We start from the raw sequence: 17,509 nt of genomic DNA, 5'->3' as shown, positions 1-17,509 counted from the left end.
AGAATCCCTCCCCTCCCCTGCTGCCCACACTGGGGGATCAGCCCAGGACATGGAGGGGGGTTCAGTACTCATGGTCAGGGTGTGTCCAGCTTCTCCTTCACCACCATCCCCAAATCCTTCTCCTCAGGTCATCTTCTACCTCACAACCTCTCCTGAAGTGAGATTCTCTGGTTTGCTGGCCAATGCTCCGGGGTTATTTTTCAAGTAATTTCCAGGGAATGTTTTCTGTTTTGATTTTAAAGCCCAAGCAGAAAAGCCCTGAACTAAAAATTTACCCCTAAACCTGTTGTATAATAAGGTGATAAACACAGGAAAAAACCGCATAACTCTGTGACCTTTCGAAATAAAAATGTCAGTACTCAGTTTCTCTCGTCCTGTGGAATATCCTGGGCATTGTGCTTTAAATGCTGCCACTCTGATTTGATGGAATTGTGCATCAGCTTTGTGGGAATGTAAATGGGCAAAGCACTGGGCAAGGAGACCCTGATAAAAACAAAATGCTACAGTTCTGCTTGGTCCTCACCAAGGACATTTCCTGACATTTATAAACACTAATAAGGGACAATGAAATATCCCTAACACAAAGTGAAAGCTGTCCTTGATGAGCACAACCCTTCATAACATCTTTTGCTTTCAAAGGAGCCACATCTCTTTTTCCTTTAGAAAACAAAAGTAATGTGGCCTTCAAACACAATTTCTGTGCTTCTCCATCAGGGAGTTTTTAATGTTAATTTAGGTTTCTTGAGGTAATGAAGAATTCAGCTTTGTGTGATTTCTGCTTAGAGTGGCTATTACACATTAGGGAAGATCTGGGGGTTTTTAAAAGTCAGACTGCAGCTTTTTAATCAGCATCATTCACCTTAAAACAACCTTTTAATTATCTTTTGGAGGTACTGCCACAGAAAGGAGCAGAAGAGACACAGTTAATTTCCATGACTTCTGGGATAGGGCTTGGTGATCTCCAGCTGCAGGAATTGTCTTGAAGAGGATCATTATTTTTCTATTTATCTATATATTAATTTTTAAAATTTAGTAATATTTTATTTATTTACGGGTTTTTGTTCTTTTATTTTACCAATTTATTCTTTAATTTTCCATGCAAAAAAGGCAGCAGGAGCACCTTGAGCAATTGCAAAAGCCTTGCAGAAAAGTAATTCCTTGCCTGTGATAAATAGGAGTGTATCAATGAGCAGGAGGAACATATGCTTGGCATCATTCTGAGTTGGTTTAAGTTGGAAATAGAAGTAAATTATCCTGTTAATGACTGGAGGCCGCCCTGATCAGATTGATGCTGCTTTGCAGGAGATATATTTGTGTGTGTGTTTGTTTATGTGCTGGGATGGGCACATTTACCATCGGATTTATCCTTGGATTCCTGCTAATAAAGCACAGAGAGTGGTGACACGGAATAAAACACACGGAGTGCTAATGATTTATTCTGTTCAGCCACCAAAAAAAATATGTAAGAGGGTTTTTGGAGGGGGAAAGTGGTGCTGTTTTGATCATTTCAGATATATTGTGACATCCACAAAGTGTTGTCAGCGGATCCTAATGGATTTATCTTCACAATAAAAATGCTGGCACAGCCTGGAAATTTTAGATCTGGGTGTGTGAGACACAGCAAAGAGGGTCCTATATTAAAAAATATGGATTACTTACTACTGGGTTATTTAGTTTGGGAGAATTTAGAGTGATTTCCCTGATTTTCAGGGGTTTTTCTTATCTGATGAAGTTACTGAAAAAATACATCATTAGATAACTTTACTCCAGATCAAAGATACAAAAATCTCCACCAACTTTTAAAATACTGGCTCAGAAATACTCCTGAAACGTGGAAGGCTCAATTGGAATATAATTCCAGAATAGTTTGGGTTGGAAAGGACCTTGAAGGTCATCTCATTCCATTGCAACTGGATCTCCAGTGGCTGTCATGGGAGCTTGGGCACCTTTTGTCACAGGTGAACACAAATTGTGGAGATTTCAGTGCAGTTATTCCAAGTTTGCATGAGGTTGGATGGGAAGAATTGCTCCTAGAATTGCTCCACAAATCCTTTATGTCCCAGTACATATTTATATAACAATATTTATATTAAGAAACATTTATATATAATGTGTGTTTATGTATTATTGGTACATTATTTATTAGTTTATTTTGGGTAATGCTCAGATTATTTTCAATGGGAATTTATGGTGACTGGTACAGGCTCTGCTTCTCCTGGGTGACAAAAAGTCTTTTGTCTTTAGAAAAGAGTAAAAACTCCATCCTTTAAGAGACTCAAACAGCACCTTATTCCAGATTTTTATTCTGGAATACCTGAATTTGTTCTCTGTGCAGGACACACTTGAGAAATGAAGGCAAAACCACACTTCAGCCTCTGGAAGAAAGAAACAACATGATCAGTTTTTGAGGCAAGATAAGAACTAATCACAAAAAACCCATTCTGGTTTAAGTTGAATGTGAGTAATTCTGAGACAGCCGTAGTTATTTGTTTGTGAGCCAGGGAAAACAGCATGAGATATGTCAGGCTTGGAGATAAAATTTATTGGTGTGTCATTGGCTTAAATCCAACATTATGCTCATAAATAATCTAATACTGGTGTGACATATTCCTGCTTGAACCTTGACTGAAAATTATTGAGAGTCATGTAATGAATTATGCAGAAGCAGACATGTGCTGGAGTCGAGGGGGTGGAGCTGGAGTGGAATGCTGGGATGTGTTTGGAATTAGGGATGGAGGGAGGGCAGGGTGCCCTCCTGGTATCCAAAGGGGTGACATGGAGCCTCGTTTATTTAATGAGCTTTTCTTGGCTCTTCTGGGATGGAAAACGTGGTCAGGAATGTTGTTGTCACTGCGTCTGTCCCTCGTGCGCTGTCAGTCCCTGAATTTGCACCAGCTGAGGACATCCCAAGGCTCCAGACAATCCCTGCACAGCAGGATGGGCTTCACTCGGGTAACTCTGTGGAATTTTCCTGACAAGCCAAGAGAGGACAAGGGTAGGTGTTTAAATGTTAAAATGGTGAAACTCAGACTCAGCCAGTGGGATGGGGTTTATCCCTGGGGTATATGAAGAGATTTTCATTTGCTTTGTTTTCTGGAGACCCATAAACCCAAGATTATTTCACTGCATTAAAGATCTGGGCATGTTTTTTTAGATGCAGAAGGGCTTTTGGTTACTCACATGGTTTCTCTTCACACCACTGTGTGGTTTGCTGGACACCTCTGTGTGAATCTGGGAGTAATTCATCCTGGGTATCCTGGGTAACTTGGACAGCCTGGAGAAAAGAAGAATCCAGGGAGACATCAGAGCCCCTTCCAGGGAATAAAGGGGCTCCAGAAGAGGGACTTGGGACAAGGGATGGAGGGACAGGACACAGGGAATGGCTTCCCACTGCCAGAGGGCAGGGATGGATGGGATATTGGGCAGGAATTGTTGGCTGTGAGGGTGGTGAGGCCCTGGCACAGGGTGCCCAGAGAAGCTGTGGCTGTCCCTGGATCCCTGGAAGTGTCCAAGGCCAGGCTGGACAGGGCTTGGATCAACCTGGGATGGTGGAAGGTGTCCCTGCCCATGGCAGAGGGTGGCAGTGGATGATCTTTAAGTTCCCTTCCAAACCCATCCTTTCATTCTGTGATTAGTCACGAGAAATAAAGATTTAAAGGTATTTGTGAATCTTTTTCTGCCAGACAAATTTTGCAAACTTGATAAACATCCCAGTAATTGCCCCAGAGCTGCCTTTGAGTTGTATGTCCATAAAAACCCCCAGAATTCCCAAGGAGATGAAATGACTGATTGCACAGTGATGCTGTAAGCGAGACAACAGCTCGTTCTGGATGTGTCTGTGGTGTGGATATGGGAGGAGTGCTGGGGCTCAGGTGGGCTGGATGCAGAGCATGGGATGGGCTCTCACTGCTCCCACCCTGAGGCACCACAGCTCTGTCCCGGTGACTGTGGAGTTATCCCAGCCTGGGTGGATAGCTGAAGTTATCCAAACACATTCACACAAGGATCTGTGGCAGAGACTCCCCAAAATCCAGGGTTAGAGGGGCTGTTTACTGCAGCCCTTCTGCTCAGTCTCCTGCCAACCACAGCTGGAGGGCACAGGGCGCTTTTTTTGGGATGTCTGTGGAAACCATGGATCTGGAGAGCTGCAGGTCATGGACTTTGCTGGCAATTCCTTTGCCAAGCCATTGGTGCCACTCTGCCTCAGCGTTTTTTATAGTTCCTTTCTGTCCAACGCTGCCACTCCAGGGTTTTTGGGAATGATTGAGCTGCACGATGGGTGAATGACTAACCACATTAATATTTGGCCTCTGTCTGCCCCTTTGGATACAAATTAGTTTTTCTCTAACAATCTACTCCGGTATTTTCTTGAGTAATTATCTTTGGGGTTTTTTTTTTTTTTTTTTGGAGATGGGTAGGAAGAGTTATTCTCTTTTGCAAGTGAGAACTCACCATCATTTCACTGGCTCGCCACAGATGAGAAAATAACTCTTGGAACTTCCATATTTCCATTAAGGACAGCTATGGTTCAAAATAGATCCATTTGAATGATCTAGGTGCACTTGGAAGGCATTTATTGGTTTGGAAAAGGGTTAAGGGTAAAGGAGGACAAAAGGGCTGCTTGAATTGCTTGTTATTTGAATGTAATTATTTTTTTGCTCCTGAGCAATTACAGATTGTAGGTTTAAATAATTGTCAGGGTGCCTACAGCTTTCTATTGTTGTTTGAAATCTAAGGCTACGAATATAATAAGGAATATGAGATTACTTTTGCTGAATGTGGCTATGGAAGTTCATTTAACTCAGCAATAGTCATCAGAAAAAAAGGAAAGAAAAGGCAATTTTTCTATTCCTTGCAGTAAACAAACCTTGTAAACAAGTTATTATTTTCTGCAGCAAGGCCCTAGAAGTGATTCCTATTTTGCTGGTAACAAAACGTGGCTCTTTGCTTTTATAAGAGTAGAATATATTTTGTTTTGCTTCTCTCTATCTCAAGCTCCCCAAGGTGGCTTGGGAGATTAGAGAGATTTTCACAAGACAAGGGTAAGGCTTGGGTGTTATTGCAGAGATGGATTTATATGAAATGGATTACACAGCCCTGATGACATCTCTTATTTTCTGTGTACATCAAGTTCTACTTGAGTAGTGGAGCACTAAAGTGTGGCAAATGACCGGGGATGATCTAAAATGAATCTCTGCCAAGCGCTGGAATGCTCAGAGTGAAGGAAGATCACAAAATGATTTGAAAGCCTCAAATCAATGGCTGAACTAAAGATGTGATGCTTTGCAATGAAGCAAATAATCAGCTTGATGATAGGACCGTGTAGCTCTATCTCAATCTCTTCACCACATTATTGTAGCAGCGGTTCTTTTTATCCCTAACAGACTTTGGAAACATAATATATTAAGAAACTTCTCTCTTCTTTAAAGAACAGAGGAGGCCAGGTTGAGGCATGATTTGTTCTTTAGTGACTTTAGTGTTCTTTAGTGACTGAATCCGTGAGCTTTCTGCTGTGCTCGTTCAGATTCAGGTGCTGCACCTGGGTTGGGGCAGCCCCCGGGATCAATCCAGGCTGGGGATGAAGGGATGGAGCAGCCCTGGAAAAAGGACTTGGGGGTGCTGCTGGTGGGTGGGAGCTGGACATGACCCAGCTCAGAAACCTCAGTGGGCAGCAGGGGAGGGGGAGATTCTGCCCCTCTGCCCTCCTCGGGTGAGACCTCACCTGCAGAGCTGCCTCCAGATCTGGGCTCCAACATCTGAGGGATGTGGAGCTGCTGGGGAGAGTCCAGAGGAGGCACCAGGATGAGCAGAGGGATGGAGCAGCTCTGCTGTGGGAAAGGCTGAGAGGACTGGGATTGTTCAGCCTGGAGAAGAGATGCTTTAGGGTGACTTCCTTGCCCTCCCAATACCTGAGGAGAACTGCAAGAAAGCTGAAGAGGGACTTTGGAACAAGATCTGGAGTAACAGGACAAGACGTAATGAATGGCTCCAAATCAACAGAGGGCAGATTTAAATTGGGTATTAGCAAGGAATCCTTCCCTGTGAGGGTGGGGAGGCCCTGGCACAGGGTGCCCAGAGAAGCTGTGGCTGCCCCTGGATCCCTGGAAGTGTCCAAGGCCAGGCTGGATGTGGCTTGGAGCAACCTGGGATAGTGGGAGATGTCCCTGCCCATAGCAGGGGGTGGGACTGGATGATCTTTAGGGTCCCTTCCAACCCAAACCATTCTATGATAAGTTTGATTCCATTTTTGGACAATTCAGGGCTGTGCTAAGAACTTCTGATGCTTTTATTCATCACATTTTCATTGATCAAATAATTTATTTGATAAGAGAAATTAGAAGGAGTAACCAAATAGTTCAAGGAATCAGATTTCTGACCATAAACTTTGACATTTTCTTCTGTGTCCTTGGGACACTTGAAGAATCATATTTGTGGCCAAGAAACATCAGGTGCCTACAGGACTCCTTGAGATGACTCTTTAATGGATTAGACATGAAACAGAAGCAATTTTAATCTCAACACTTTGCACTTAAGGACTGATTGTTCCTGCTTTGTGAATAGCTCTTCTTTCCTGCGGGTCAGGTCCATTTGTGGTGCAATATTGCTTTGGCTATCAGTCAGTTGTTCATGGAAAATGCTGCCTGTTGATCCCAGCCACAAACATTCAATCAGCTGCATTCCCAAATCCCCAAACATGAAAGGAAACAGGTGTTTATTGGTTTCCCCTTCCTGAATTTTACAGTTTGTGACAGTTCTCTTTGATGTTTATGGAATGTGGGAATATGAACGACCCTGTAAATATAAAAAGGCAACTTTTGGGGATGTTGCTGTTTTGTTCTGTGGGTTTGAAAATAGCAGCACTGCTGATGATGGAAATCGGCTTCAGAGAGAAAAACTCTCAATTCTAAAAAGAGTCTGAGTTCAGCCTTGAATTCCCAAAGCCTTCAGCTCATCTTGTTTTTTCCCAGTGCTCCACCTGTCTAAATATAATGGGATTGATGATTTATACAAAGCCAAGTAGACAGATTTCAGTTCATTTTCATGAATGAAACTCAATTTAATCTATGGACTAGACTGGACCTTGACCTGATCTAGTGGAAGAGGGGTGGAATGACACCAGCTTTAAGGTCCATTCCAACCCAGACCAGTCTGGGATATGTGATGTTCCCATGATTAAAGACCAAACGCAATTTTTACCCTGGAAACATTTAGGAGTAAGACAATGAACTGTTTCTTTGGATGAATTCTCAATTTATTTTTAGACGTTTCCGTTTCTTATTCTCTCATGCCTGATCTTCAGGGAATCATGAAGTATCCTGAGTTGGAAGAGACCCACCAGGGTCATTGATTGATCCTGTGGCACAGGACACCCCATAAATCCCACCCTGTGCCTGAGAGCGTTGTCCAAACACTCCCAGAGCTCTGGCAGCCTTGGGGCCATGACTTTGACTTATCCCAAGTTTTACTGAAGAATACAAACCAAGCAAAATTTGTGAAAGAAAAAACTTCCTTTTTATCAAGCTTTTATCAAGTTGTGTTTGTCTTACTCAACAGACACAGAATCAGAGACTCTAAGGTTGGAAAAGACCTCTCAGATCATCAAGTCCGACCTTTGAAAGTTACAGGCAAGAAACGAGAAAGAGATTTTTAACAAAGACCTGTGATTGGGATCCTTTGGTATTTATCCAAAAAGGATTCTTTCTTTTGCTTTGGTACCACTCATACCTCAATTGTGGAGTATTTAAATAATATTTAATATATTATAAATTATATGAGGTTTCATTATTTGCAGTGATTAAAAACAAAGTCTGTATCCCAAGATTAAGGAAAAAGAGAGGGAAGAACTGACAAAGTTCTTGGCTTTCTTCACTCTCACAAGTTCTCTTCTTGAAAAGTGGATTATTGAGATTCTGATTATTCAGATCCTTTGTGAACTTCTGGAGGCTCCGGGTGCCGCCCATGGGTGGAAATTGAGGTGCACCATTGTTCTCCTGGCTCTGCCAGGTTTGGGGAAGTGTCACGGACACAGGGACATTCTGGGCCAGCTCTCAAAGGCCACAAAGTTTGGCCTTTTGCTGCTTTTCCATATTCTCCTTCCAGTGTGTGACGAGAACCTTTCAGGTCACCAGGAATGATTTTTTGGCTGGGCTGTACATTCCAGTTTGTGGGAATTAGAGGCAAGTTTTCCAACAGAGGCAAGTTTTCCAACAGAGAATTTTGGCAATGGAATTTTATTGTGTGGAGTCACCAGAAAGCAGCTCTGTTGATTTTTGAGACAATAAATGGTTTAAATATTCCTGCTTTTTGGGTGGGAAAGGATGTGGAGGCAGTGAATAAGGCCACCCTGGGAAGTGCTGGGTCTGTCCCTGCTCTCTGCTGGTTAAGCTCTAAATTGCATTGAAATAGGAATATGTGAAACCTCTTGTGTTCTGCCTGGGAAGTTCAGAGCAACTGTGCTTTATGCCTTATTAACATTCTGGATATTGGCTTCAGCTTTGTTTGAATCCTGTTGAGTTTGTATTATTTATAGCTTGTAACATGCTTTAGGATGGGTTTGATAAACACATTTTGCAGTCGTTTTCTGTATCTCCCCATTGCTTTTCCCAGTTTGAGTGCTGTTGTCTTCAAGGGTTTTTTTCCAAAGTCATCCTTCTGACACATTTCCCGTGCTGAAAACATGGCAGTTTTTCTCTTGACAGTAAAATATTCCTTCCCTCTGATGATAATCTGCTTTTCCTTTTGCAATAATCTGTTGTGCAGCTTTTATCCAAACATCCATCCGTACACAAACACGTGCCCACGCCCGCGTCCAACGTCAGCAGCCACAGGCAGGAACCAATTTCCTGGGCATTTGTTAATTTGAATGAACATGAGGCTTCTGCTTCTCCTATGGAAAAAAAAAAAAGAAAAAAAAAGAAAAAAAAAAAGAAGCAAACCCAACAGTTTCCCTGGGAATTCATGCAGTGTGAACAGAACACATCTTGGCAAAACGGTGAGCCAAGAAATTCCTCTTTAGTTGCTCTGTTAGGCAAACTGCATTTTAAATTTCTTGCCCAGGGCTTTGTTTGACTTGCCCCAGGCAAGCTGTTCAACATATTTATCAACCCTGTTGGAGCATTAGAGCCAACGCTCATCGAGGAAGATCATCCTCTTAATGCCATCTGTCATCAGCAGTTTTATTTCTTTCAGCTCAACTTGTTCTCCATTTCACCGTTTTTTTCCCTATTCCTCCCAACCATTTCTTAGCTGATTGTTTCCCAGTGATCTCAAATATTCTGTGATTGCTCAGATATTCAGGGGCTGCTGGATGTTAAACCCCTGAGGGTATCAATGGTACAATTTTGTTTTAAATCCTGATTGATAACATTAATCCTGTATGGATCCAGATGGCTGCCAAAGCACCCTTGCGAATCTCAGTGCTGTGCAAAAGATGAGAGAGCATTTCAATCTGACTCTGGAATTCTTTCCAGATCCTCGACAAGGACTTGAAAATATTCAGAACAAAGGCTCTGGGGTAGTTTCATGCTGTATTTTTATCTTGAGGACATGGCTTTGATCATTTTAGATTTTCAAGGCCTTAATAAGAGTTGTGTAAGTGCACAGACAGTATCAAAGCCTTCAACAAAGCTGTTTCTGCTCACTTCCCAAGGGATTTGAGATCCAGTTTGCTCTTGGGTTTGTATCCACAATCGGAGTGGGGCCAAAGGGACTGACAGGAGTATTTCCCTCTAGACAGAAAAAGTTAATCTTTTGAGAATCTGGTCCTATGGAGTTATATAAAGTCAAGAAAAATTATGGTAGGCAGGTGAACATCCACTGTGTGTAAACTGGATATTCTGGATGTTCCCAGGACATTTTAATCTCATTATCCAAACAGGGGGATCATGGACACTCAGAATGGTTTGGGTGGGAAGGGACATTAAAGCTCATCCAGTTCCACCCTCTGCCATGGGCAGGGACACCTCCCTCTATCCCAGGTTGTTCCCAGCCCTGTCCAGCCTGGCCTTGGACACTTCCAGGGATCCAGGGGCAGCCACAGCTTCTCTGGGCACCCTGTGCCAGGGCCTCACCACCCTCACAGGGAACAATTCCTTCCCAATATCCCATCCATCCCGATGCCGTGCCCCTTTAGGCCCTGGAAGGGGCTCTGAGCTCTCCCTGGATCCTTCTCTTCTCCAGGTGAGCACCCCCAGCTCTCCCAGCCTGGCTCCAGAGCAGAGGGGCTCCAGCCCTTGGAACATCTCCGTGGAATCTCCCCAACAGATCCTCCAGAGACCTGCAGGTTCCCATCACAGCTTCCTTGCCACCTACTTGCCCACATTATTTTTTGGGAGGGAACACAGTGGTGCTCACCAAGGTCTTATCGTGACCTTCCACGGTGAAGCCAAGGTCCCCTCCTCAGCCTGAGAAGTTCTTAGAATTAATGGTCTGCACAATTTCACAGCACAGAGCATCAATATCCCTTTGGCTCTGTGCTCAGAAATATCAGTACTTGGACTGTCTTCAATCAATCAGCTGTACCAACTGCTCTCCACAGTTTTTTTAAGGAGGAAAATGCCAATCACACTCGGCATTTGGCTGAAATGTATGGAATGAGCATTATTCTATAGGGATGGAACTCGTCGAGGCTCAATTTATTCCTTCCAACTGGGGAGGGATGGGGTGGGGGAAACAAAAAAAGAAAAAAAATCATTTCAGTACAAAGCAGCTGAGCATTTCCTTCTCCAGATTTTACAGAGGGAACAAAATCAATCGTATTCAAAATCTGGGCCAAGTCCTGCGCTGGCCAAGGGAAGCAGGATCCTGGCAGCTGTGCCTCCAGCTCCTGGAGATGCTGGCTCGGGCAGGAAGCTCCGAGATAGCCGGTGGGATGTGCTCTTGGCTGTCCTTTGCTGCCTCAATGTATGGGAGCAGCCTGTGGCTGGATCCTGTGGCACTGGAGCAGCTGGCACAGCCACTGCTCCCAGGGACTCAGAGCGGAGCCTGGCAGGAGAGGCTCCTCCGTCTGGAAAGATCCTGTCCCGCTCCTTCCTCTCCTCTGGGCATTGGCAAGAGGTTTCCAGGACTCTGCTCTTTGTTCTCCCAGCACGTTTTATTATATTTAAAGCTGACATTTCCCCCCCACCCCACACACCCCTCCCAGCTGGTGGAATATATCCCGAAATCCTGCTAACAGAAGGAGGAGCAGGATCCGTGTCCTTTGCAGTTCATCTTCCTCAGCGAAGCATTGCTGGCATGGGAACAGCTCCTTAATCTGCTGCATGGAAAAGTGCCTTGGAGTGTGGGTGTAGGGATGGCAGGCGGCGGGCCAGCAGAGGCTTGGCATGCCAAGGAAATGAAGCATTCATTCTTCAAAATATGACAAAAAAAGGAGTCTTCTGGATGTCCTGTTGGACTGCTGGGAAGGCAGGGAGAGAGGGAAATAAAGCTGGCAGGAGGGAAAGGTCGGTGGGGAGTCAGGTGTGTCTGCACCTGATGCCGTCAGAGAAGGATATTCCACAAAGGACAAAAGGAATTAAAAAATATTCCACAAATGAAAACACTGCATATGTGTATATTATAAAAGATGAAAATTGGCCAGTACAGAACACAATGCACCCACTGTGAGTTTCTTCAAATAAATGGAATAAATGGGAGGCTGAGGGTCCCGGAAGCTTCCACCGAGCTCAGGAGTTAATGGATGTTAATTAGCACAGAATGGGTGCAGCTTGTGAGGATGGAGTTTGGATCAGGAATACCCTTCTGATGTAAATTTACTGCCTGTGCTCATTTGCATAATGGAATTATAAATAGGGGTTTACATTAGGGAATCTTCGTGGAGACCAGGGAACACTGAGATGTGATGGAAACAGGTATTGGAGAAGAGTTCAGAACAAAGGTCAGGTAAGGGCTCCTTTAGAGATTGTGGAGTTCCTCCTAAGATTGGGAGAAAATGTCTGGAATGTTGAATAGTTCTCAAGTTAGTTTTCCAATCAGTTTTTTGGTTCTCTGTGATGGCTTCTGTACACAGTACAAAAAAAAAAAAAAAAAAGAATTAACAATATTACAAGCTGTGAATATTGTTATGAGGATAGATAATGATGGAATTAGTAATTTTGTCTCTGCAGCACGGAGTCCTACTGATCTCGTCAGGTTGGTCATTTTTTATGGATGTGGAAGAGAAATAAGCAACTTTCAGACAAAAATCACTGTATTTTGGGAGATTTGATTCAACTTCAGATTCAGAGATTCTCAGGGTTTTGTAATATCTGTGTCTGGAGTAGGGACTGGTTTCTCCTGCCTTAAAATATGTAAATGGGATGCTCTGGTGAGACCCACCTGGAGCTTTGGGATATGTGGAGGACGTGGAGCTGCTGGAGAGAGTCCAGAGGAGACCACGGAGATGTTCCAAGGGCTGGAGCCCCTCTGCTCTGGAGCCAGGCTGGGAGAGCTGGGGGTGCTCACCTGGAGAAGAGAAGGATCCAGGGAGAGCTCAGAGCCCCTTCCAGGGCCTAAAGGGGCTCCAGGAGAGCTGGAGAGGGACTGGGGACAAGGGATGGAGGGACAGACACAGGGAATGGCTTCCCAGTGCCAGAGGGCAGGGATGGATGGGATATTGGGAAGGAATTGTTCCCTGTGAGGGTGGGGAGGCCCTGGCACAGGGTGCCCAGAGAAGCTGTGGCTGTCCCTGGATCCCTGGAAGTGTCCAAGGCCAGGCTGGGCAGGGCTTGGATCAACCTGGGATAGAGGAAGGTGTCCCTGCCCATGGCAGGGGTGGGATGGGATGGGCTTTAAGGTCCCTTCCCACCCAAACCATTCCATGATTCCATGAGTTCCATTTGCCATGTCCAGGCGCGTTTTCCCTGCCCTTTCACATGTTTCTCCCAAATTCTGTGTCATTTATGTCAGCCTTGTGCACACAAATGTCCCAGATATCCTCAGGCATCTCAAATGATCCCAAATGTCTCCATTTAGGCAAATAAATGAATCCCTGGATGTCGAAGCTCCCGTGCAGCCAATGGAGACCTGGTCAGTGTGGTTAATCCATAAAGCTGCTCATCCCTGCAAGCACCTGGGGTTCCATTCTGCTCTGCTTGTCTTGGAATATTTCAAATTTTTTTTATCTCCAAGAATGGGTTGCTTATCTCTTATCAGAGTAGCACTGTGCTTACATTATTTTAGAAGAGTATTTCAGTTTATGCTATTTATTAGGAATATGCAAATTACAGGGTTGCCTATGGAAACACAGGGTCCTTGGTGACAAAAAACCTTGTACAGAGGATCTATAGGAGCATGGATCCATAAAGAGAATAGCTGGAGAAAATGGATGTGGGTGCTGGAAAGGAATATAGATTTTATAATTTAATCCCCAATTGTTTGATTAATATTTTTCATAGGGCTGCTAGAACATTTAAAAATTCCTGTCTCAATCTGTTTGGGTTTGAAGTTCAAAACCAGAAAAAAAACTAATTCTAAAATACCTTTTGAAATTCCAATTAAGAGTCAGTCAAAACTCATCACTATTCTTGTTTTTGTTTTGCAAATTAGCAATTAAAAAGTGACAAATGTCTTCAGTGCTAAAACACTCCTCTGCAATACCCATTATGTTCAAATAAGACTTTTTTTTTTTCTGGGAACATGAGTGTGTTTCCCTGTATTTCCTTTTTTTTTCTTCCTCTTAGGAATGCCTCCAGAAGCTCCCTCTGTAACTCCAAAGCTGCACTCACTTCCCCAGTACTGGGGATTATGGAAATCACTTCATGAATAGTTTAAAATCACATTCATGTTTTCAAGTTTTAAGTTATAATATGGGTGGCTTATTTTGCTTTTATGGTTCTTTTCCTCCTTTTTTTTTTTACTATTTTGTTTCCCCCTCTGAGTTTTTATTTAATTATTTAAATTTATTTTTTAAATTATTTATTTCTTCAGTTTCCTTATTAAAGTAGTAATAATTAAGGGCAGCAAGCATTTTATTTTTTTTTTTCTTTGTACTACAAGGCCATGTGAAATCTTGAACTGAAATGATTTCTCTGTTTTGGTAATAATTGTCCATATTAACCATGGCTAGAGGCAGCCAATGCTCTGGAAAACAGGCACTCCATGAGCTCACGTGTCTAATTCTGGAATATTATGTGGGATTTTATTGTTAATATTTCTCTCCTTATGACAATTTCTGTGTCGAACGTGGCACCACTTTAGCAGAATAACAAACATCAGCTGAATGGATTAATGCTGGGGAAAGCAATTTAGCGCTGGATTGTTGTAAATTATGTCTCTTTACCAGCAGGTTGTTTTATTATGACAAAGATTTCAATTTTATCTGTTCTCGGGGATGGGAGGATTTATTGTTTGTGTGAGGTGGCAGCGCACTTGAGAAAATGATGAGAGCGGTTCTTCAGGAGAATAAAATCCCTCTCTCTGGGAAAGGGCAGCACAATGAACTCAGGCATCAGCTGGAAGAGGGAAGAATGGAGGAGTCCATGATGGGGACACAGCTCACTCTTCAAATCCACAGGGTCACAGATTAGTTTAGGTTGGAAGAGTCCTCCAAGACCAAGTCCAACCATCCCCCAGCTCTGCCAAGGCCACCACTGCCCCGTGTCCCCAAGTGCCACATCCACAGGGCTTTTAAATCCCTGCAGGGATGGGGTTAGGGTTACCTAACTGCCCTGGAGAGAGGGGTCAGAGATGATTATCAATGATAGAATCCCAAATAATACAGATCAGGTCATAGCCCTGATGACCAGGGATTTCAACAACAACATTAGGTACTTACTGAACATTGAAATCCCTGAAATAAAACACTAAGAATGAGCGTTTCTACTTTGTATCTGAAATTTGGCCTGTATCTGAACTCAAACCTGAGTTTGGATTGTCTCCTCAGTCTGGGGTCACTCATTCACGCTCAGGTGCCAGCCCTGAATGTGATGTGGAAGAAAATGTGTGTCTGTCCTATTCCTTGGCAGGGATGATTTTGCTCCTTGGCCACCGCTCAGCGTGTTTGAACAGCCAGTGTTGGATTGATAAATTGGCTCCAGAGTCATTCCAGCGAGAGCCTCAGCCTCACTTGCTGTGGGGACAGATGGGATTTTAGGCAGCTGGAGCTCAAAATTCTTTGGAATATTAAGGATGCAAAGCACTGAAGTATTAGAGTTGGGCAGAAGTTTATTTTCCATGCTTCTTGTGTAGATACAGATTTGGGATCTGAGGGACAACCCCCAAAAGAAGTTAAATCACCCTTGGAAGCAGTTTTGTACAGCCTTGGTGTGCCCAATTCCATGAGAGTTCCAATGGCTCCTCTGCTCTGGAGCCAGGCTGGGAGAGCTGGGGGTGCTCACCTGGAGAAGAGAAGGATCCAGGGAGAGCTCAGAGCCCCTTGCAGGGCCTAAAGGGGCTCCAGGAGAGCTGGAGAGGGACTGGGGACAAGGGATGGAGGGACAGGACACAGGGAATGGCTTCCCAGTGCCAGAGGGCAGGGATGGATGGGATATTGGGAAGGAATTGTTCCCTGGGAGGGTGGTGAGGCCCTGGCACAGGGTGCCCAGAGAAGCTGTGGCTGCCCCTGGATCCCTGGAAGTGTCCAAGGCCAGGTTGGACAGGGCTTGGAGCCACCAGCCTGCTTTAGATTAGGAGCCCAAGTCCAAGAGCTCTGGTTATCTCTGTAATCAAGGAACAATAACTGCAATTTCATCATCGATTTATGTCTTCTGCAGGAATTGTCCTCAGGAGGCTCCTGCCTCTTTCCCAGGATCTCCAGGAGCAGCCTTGGCTCTTAATTTCTGCAGCTTGATTAAGCACCTGAATTAGAAGTAGAAATCCCATTTCTGTACTTTTTAGGTGCATTAAAACTTAAATTTGAAGTTAATCTCTGAAGGTTCAAAGAAAGAGCACTGTGAGCCATCAAGGTTGGAGGAGGGGCTGCTCCATTCTGGTTGTGATTTGAAGGATCATTTCTGTGACTTTTTAACCTGTCATATCTTCAGTGATACCAGGAGAAAACTCTCATGGATCACTGATTTCTGTGTATATAGAAATAGTGTATTTAATATTTAGTTTATTTTTACTGTCTTCATTTCAACTGTGGTAGAAAGGAAATAATAACAGGATGTTATAACTGAAAAGGAAAATTCATTGCTCCAGCTTGACAATACTGGAATCTCCATGACACTCTAAATAAATAATTTAATAAATAGTCCCTTAAACATTTGTTTAACAAAGCCATCAGACAATTGTCAGTGTTGGTGTGTTTGCTTCTTAATTCCTTTAACCAGGAGAGGTTTTAATTTACACCCTTAAACTGTCTGATGTCCTTTGATAATTGGCTATGGGGGTGAATGACTACAAAAAATCTTGTCTGAACATCAAATATCTCTGTGCATAAATTGTTCAACTGAAGCATTTTTCCCTTTATATAACATATAATACAATCCATTATTGCTGCCACCTCTGCCTGAAAGCAGAAAATTAAATAACTGTTTGCCATTAATACAAATTATTGTGTTTTGACAGCTTCCTAATCAGCTCAGGTAAAAATGGTGCTGTACAAACAGCACAATTGCCTTGTAAGGAACTTTTTTTTTGGTGTCTGCATGAGAATTCTCCTTGTTCAGGCCTTGAGCCCTTCCAAGGTTTGCCCTCTGTGATAAATTGATATTCAGAAGCATAAATCAAGCTGTGTTTGAGTCGTGCTCTGATGCAGAATGGATTTCTCTTTATAGTTACCCTATAAATAAACTTGGAAAACACATAACCAGCAGGTGCTGCCTATAGATGTTCCTTCCACTATGCCCTGTATCAATTAATATGCAAATGAGTGATTGAGTATTGGCAGATTTTGACCTGACAATGTGTATTTTGTGCCTTTTTCAGGTATGGGCTGCTTTTGGGGAGCTGAGAGGAAGTTCTGGAGGCAGAAAGGAGTCTACTCCACTCAAGTGGGTTATGCAGGAGGACATACCCCAAACCCCACCTACAAAGAGGTGTGCTCAGGTGAGTCCTTCCTCTTTATTTCCAAGGGTCAGGAGCAGAATTATCCTGAATTATTAATGACAACGAGGAGTGAAATGAGTGACTGCAGTGACTAAGGAGACTTGGGGGTGGCTTTACATCCTAAACTGTATTGAAATCTGTGGATGCCCATCCCATTGCTGTCTCCTAATAATGAATGTATGAGCACATACTCTGTTCTGATTAATAATCTGTTAATTTCTCACACAGTTCAGTGCACAGCATCCTGTCATTTCCAGGCCAAACCCTTGCATTTCTTTTTCACTCTGCACTACAAAACCCCAAAGCAGTTTCTTTCTGAACCACAGAACCCCTGGCAGCCAGCTAATGCTGCTGGTGGAGAAAATCCTGGTTTTGCTGGACTCACTTGGAAGTTTTCCTTTGGTCTATTTTCTTGTTAACATTTTTATGCCAAATGCTGACGCTGGGGCTTGTTCTTAGTGACAAACTCTGGAAAGGGTGTGAAAAGTGACATGAACAAATAAAAATGGACACTTGAAGCCCGGTGCAGAGGTGCTGTGAG

At 43.5% G+C, this 17,509-nt stretch overlaps 1 protein-coding gene across 2 annotated transcripts in view; it reads left to right on the top strand.

The window, feature by feature from the left end:
* Nucleotides 1-17,509, top strand: part of MSRA (methionine sulfoxide reductase A) — a 234,326-nt gene that overhangs the window by 88,584 nt on the left and 128,233 nt on the right. For both annotated transcript variants that reach the window (XM_015620969.3, XM_015620970.3), the window contains exon 3: nt 16,849-16,968. In XM_015620969.3, coding sequence (XP_015476455.1) covers nt 16,849-16,968 — 120 coding nt within the window. The remainder of the gene's footprint in view (nt 1-16,848; nt 16,969-17,509) is intronic.

The sequence above is a fragment of the Parus major genome, chromosome 3, assembly GCF_001522545.3.
Source record: "Parus major isolate Abel chromosome 3, Parus_major1.1, whole genome shotgun sequence".
Taxonomy (NCBI): domain Eukaryota; kingdom Metazoa; phylum Chordata; class Aves; order Passeriformes; family Paridae; genus Parus; species Parus major.
The sequence above is the reverse complement of the archived record's forward strand: the minus strand, read 5'-3'. Positions and strand labels throughout refer to the sequence as shown.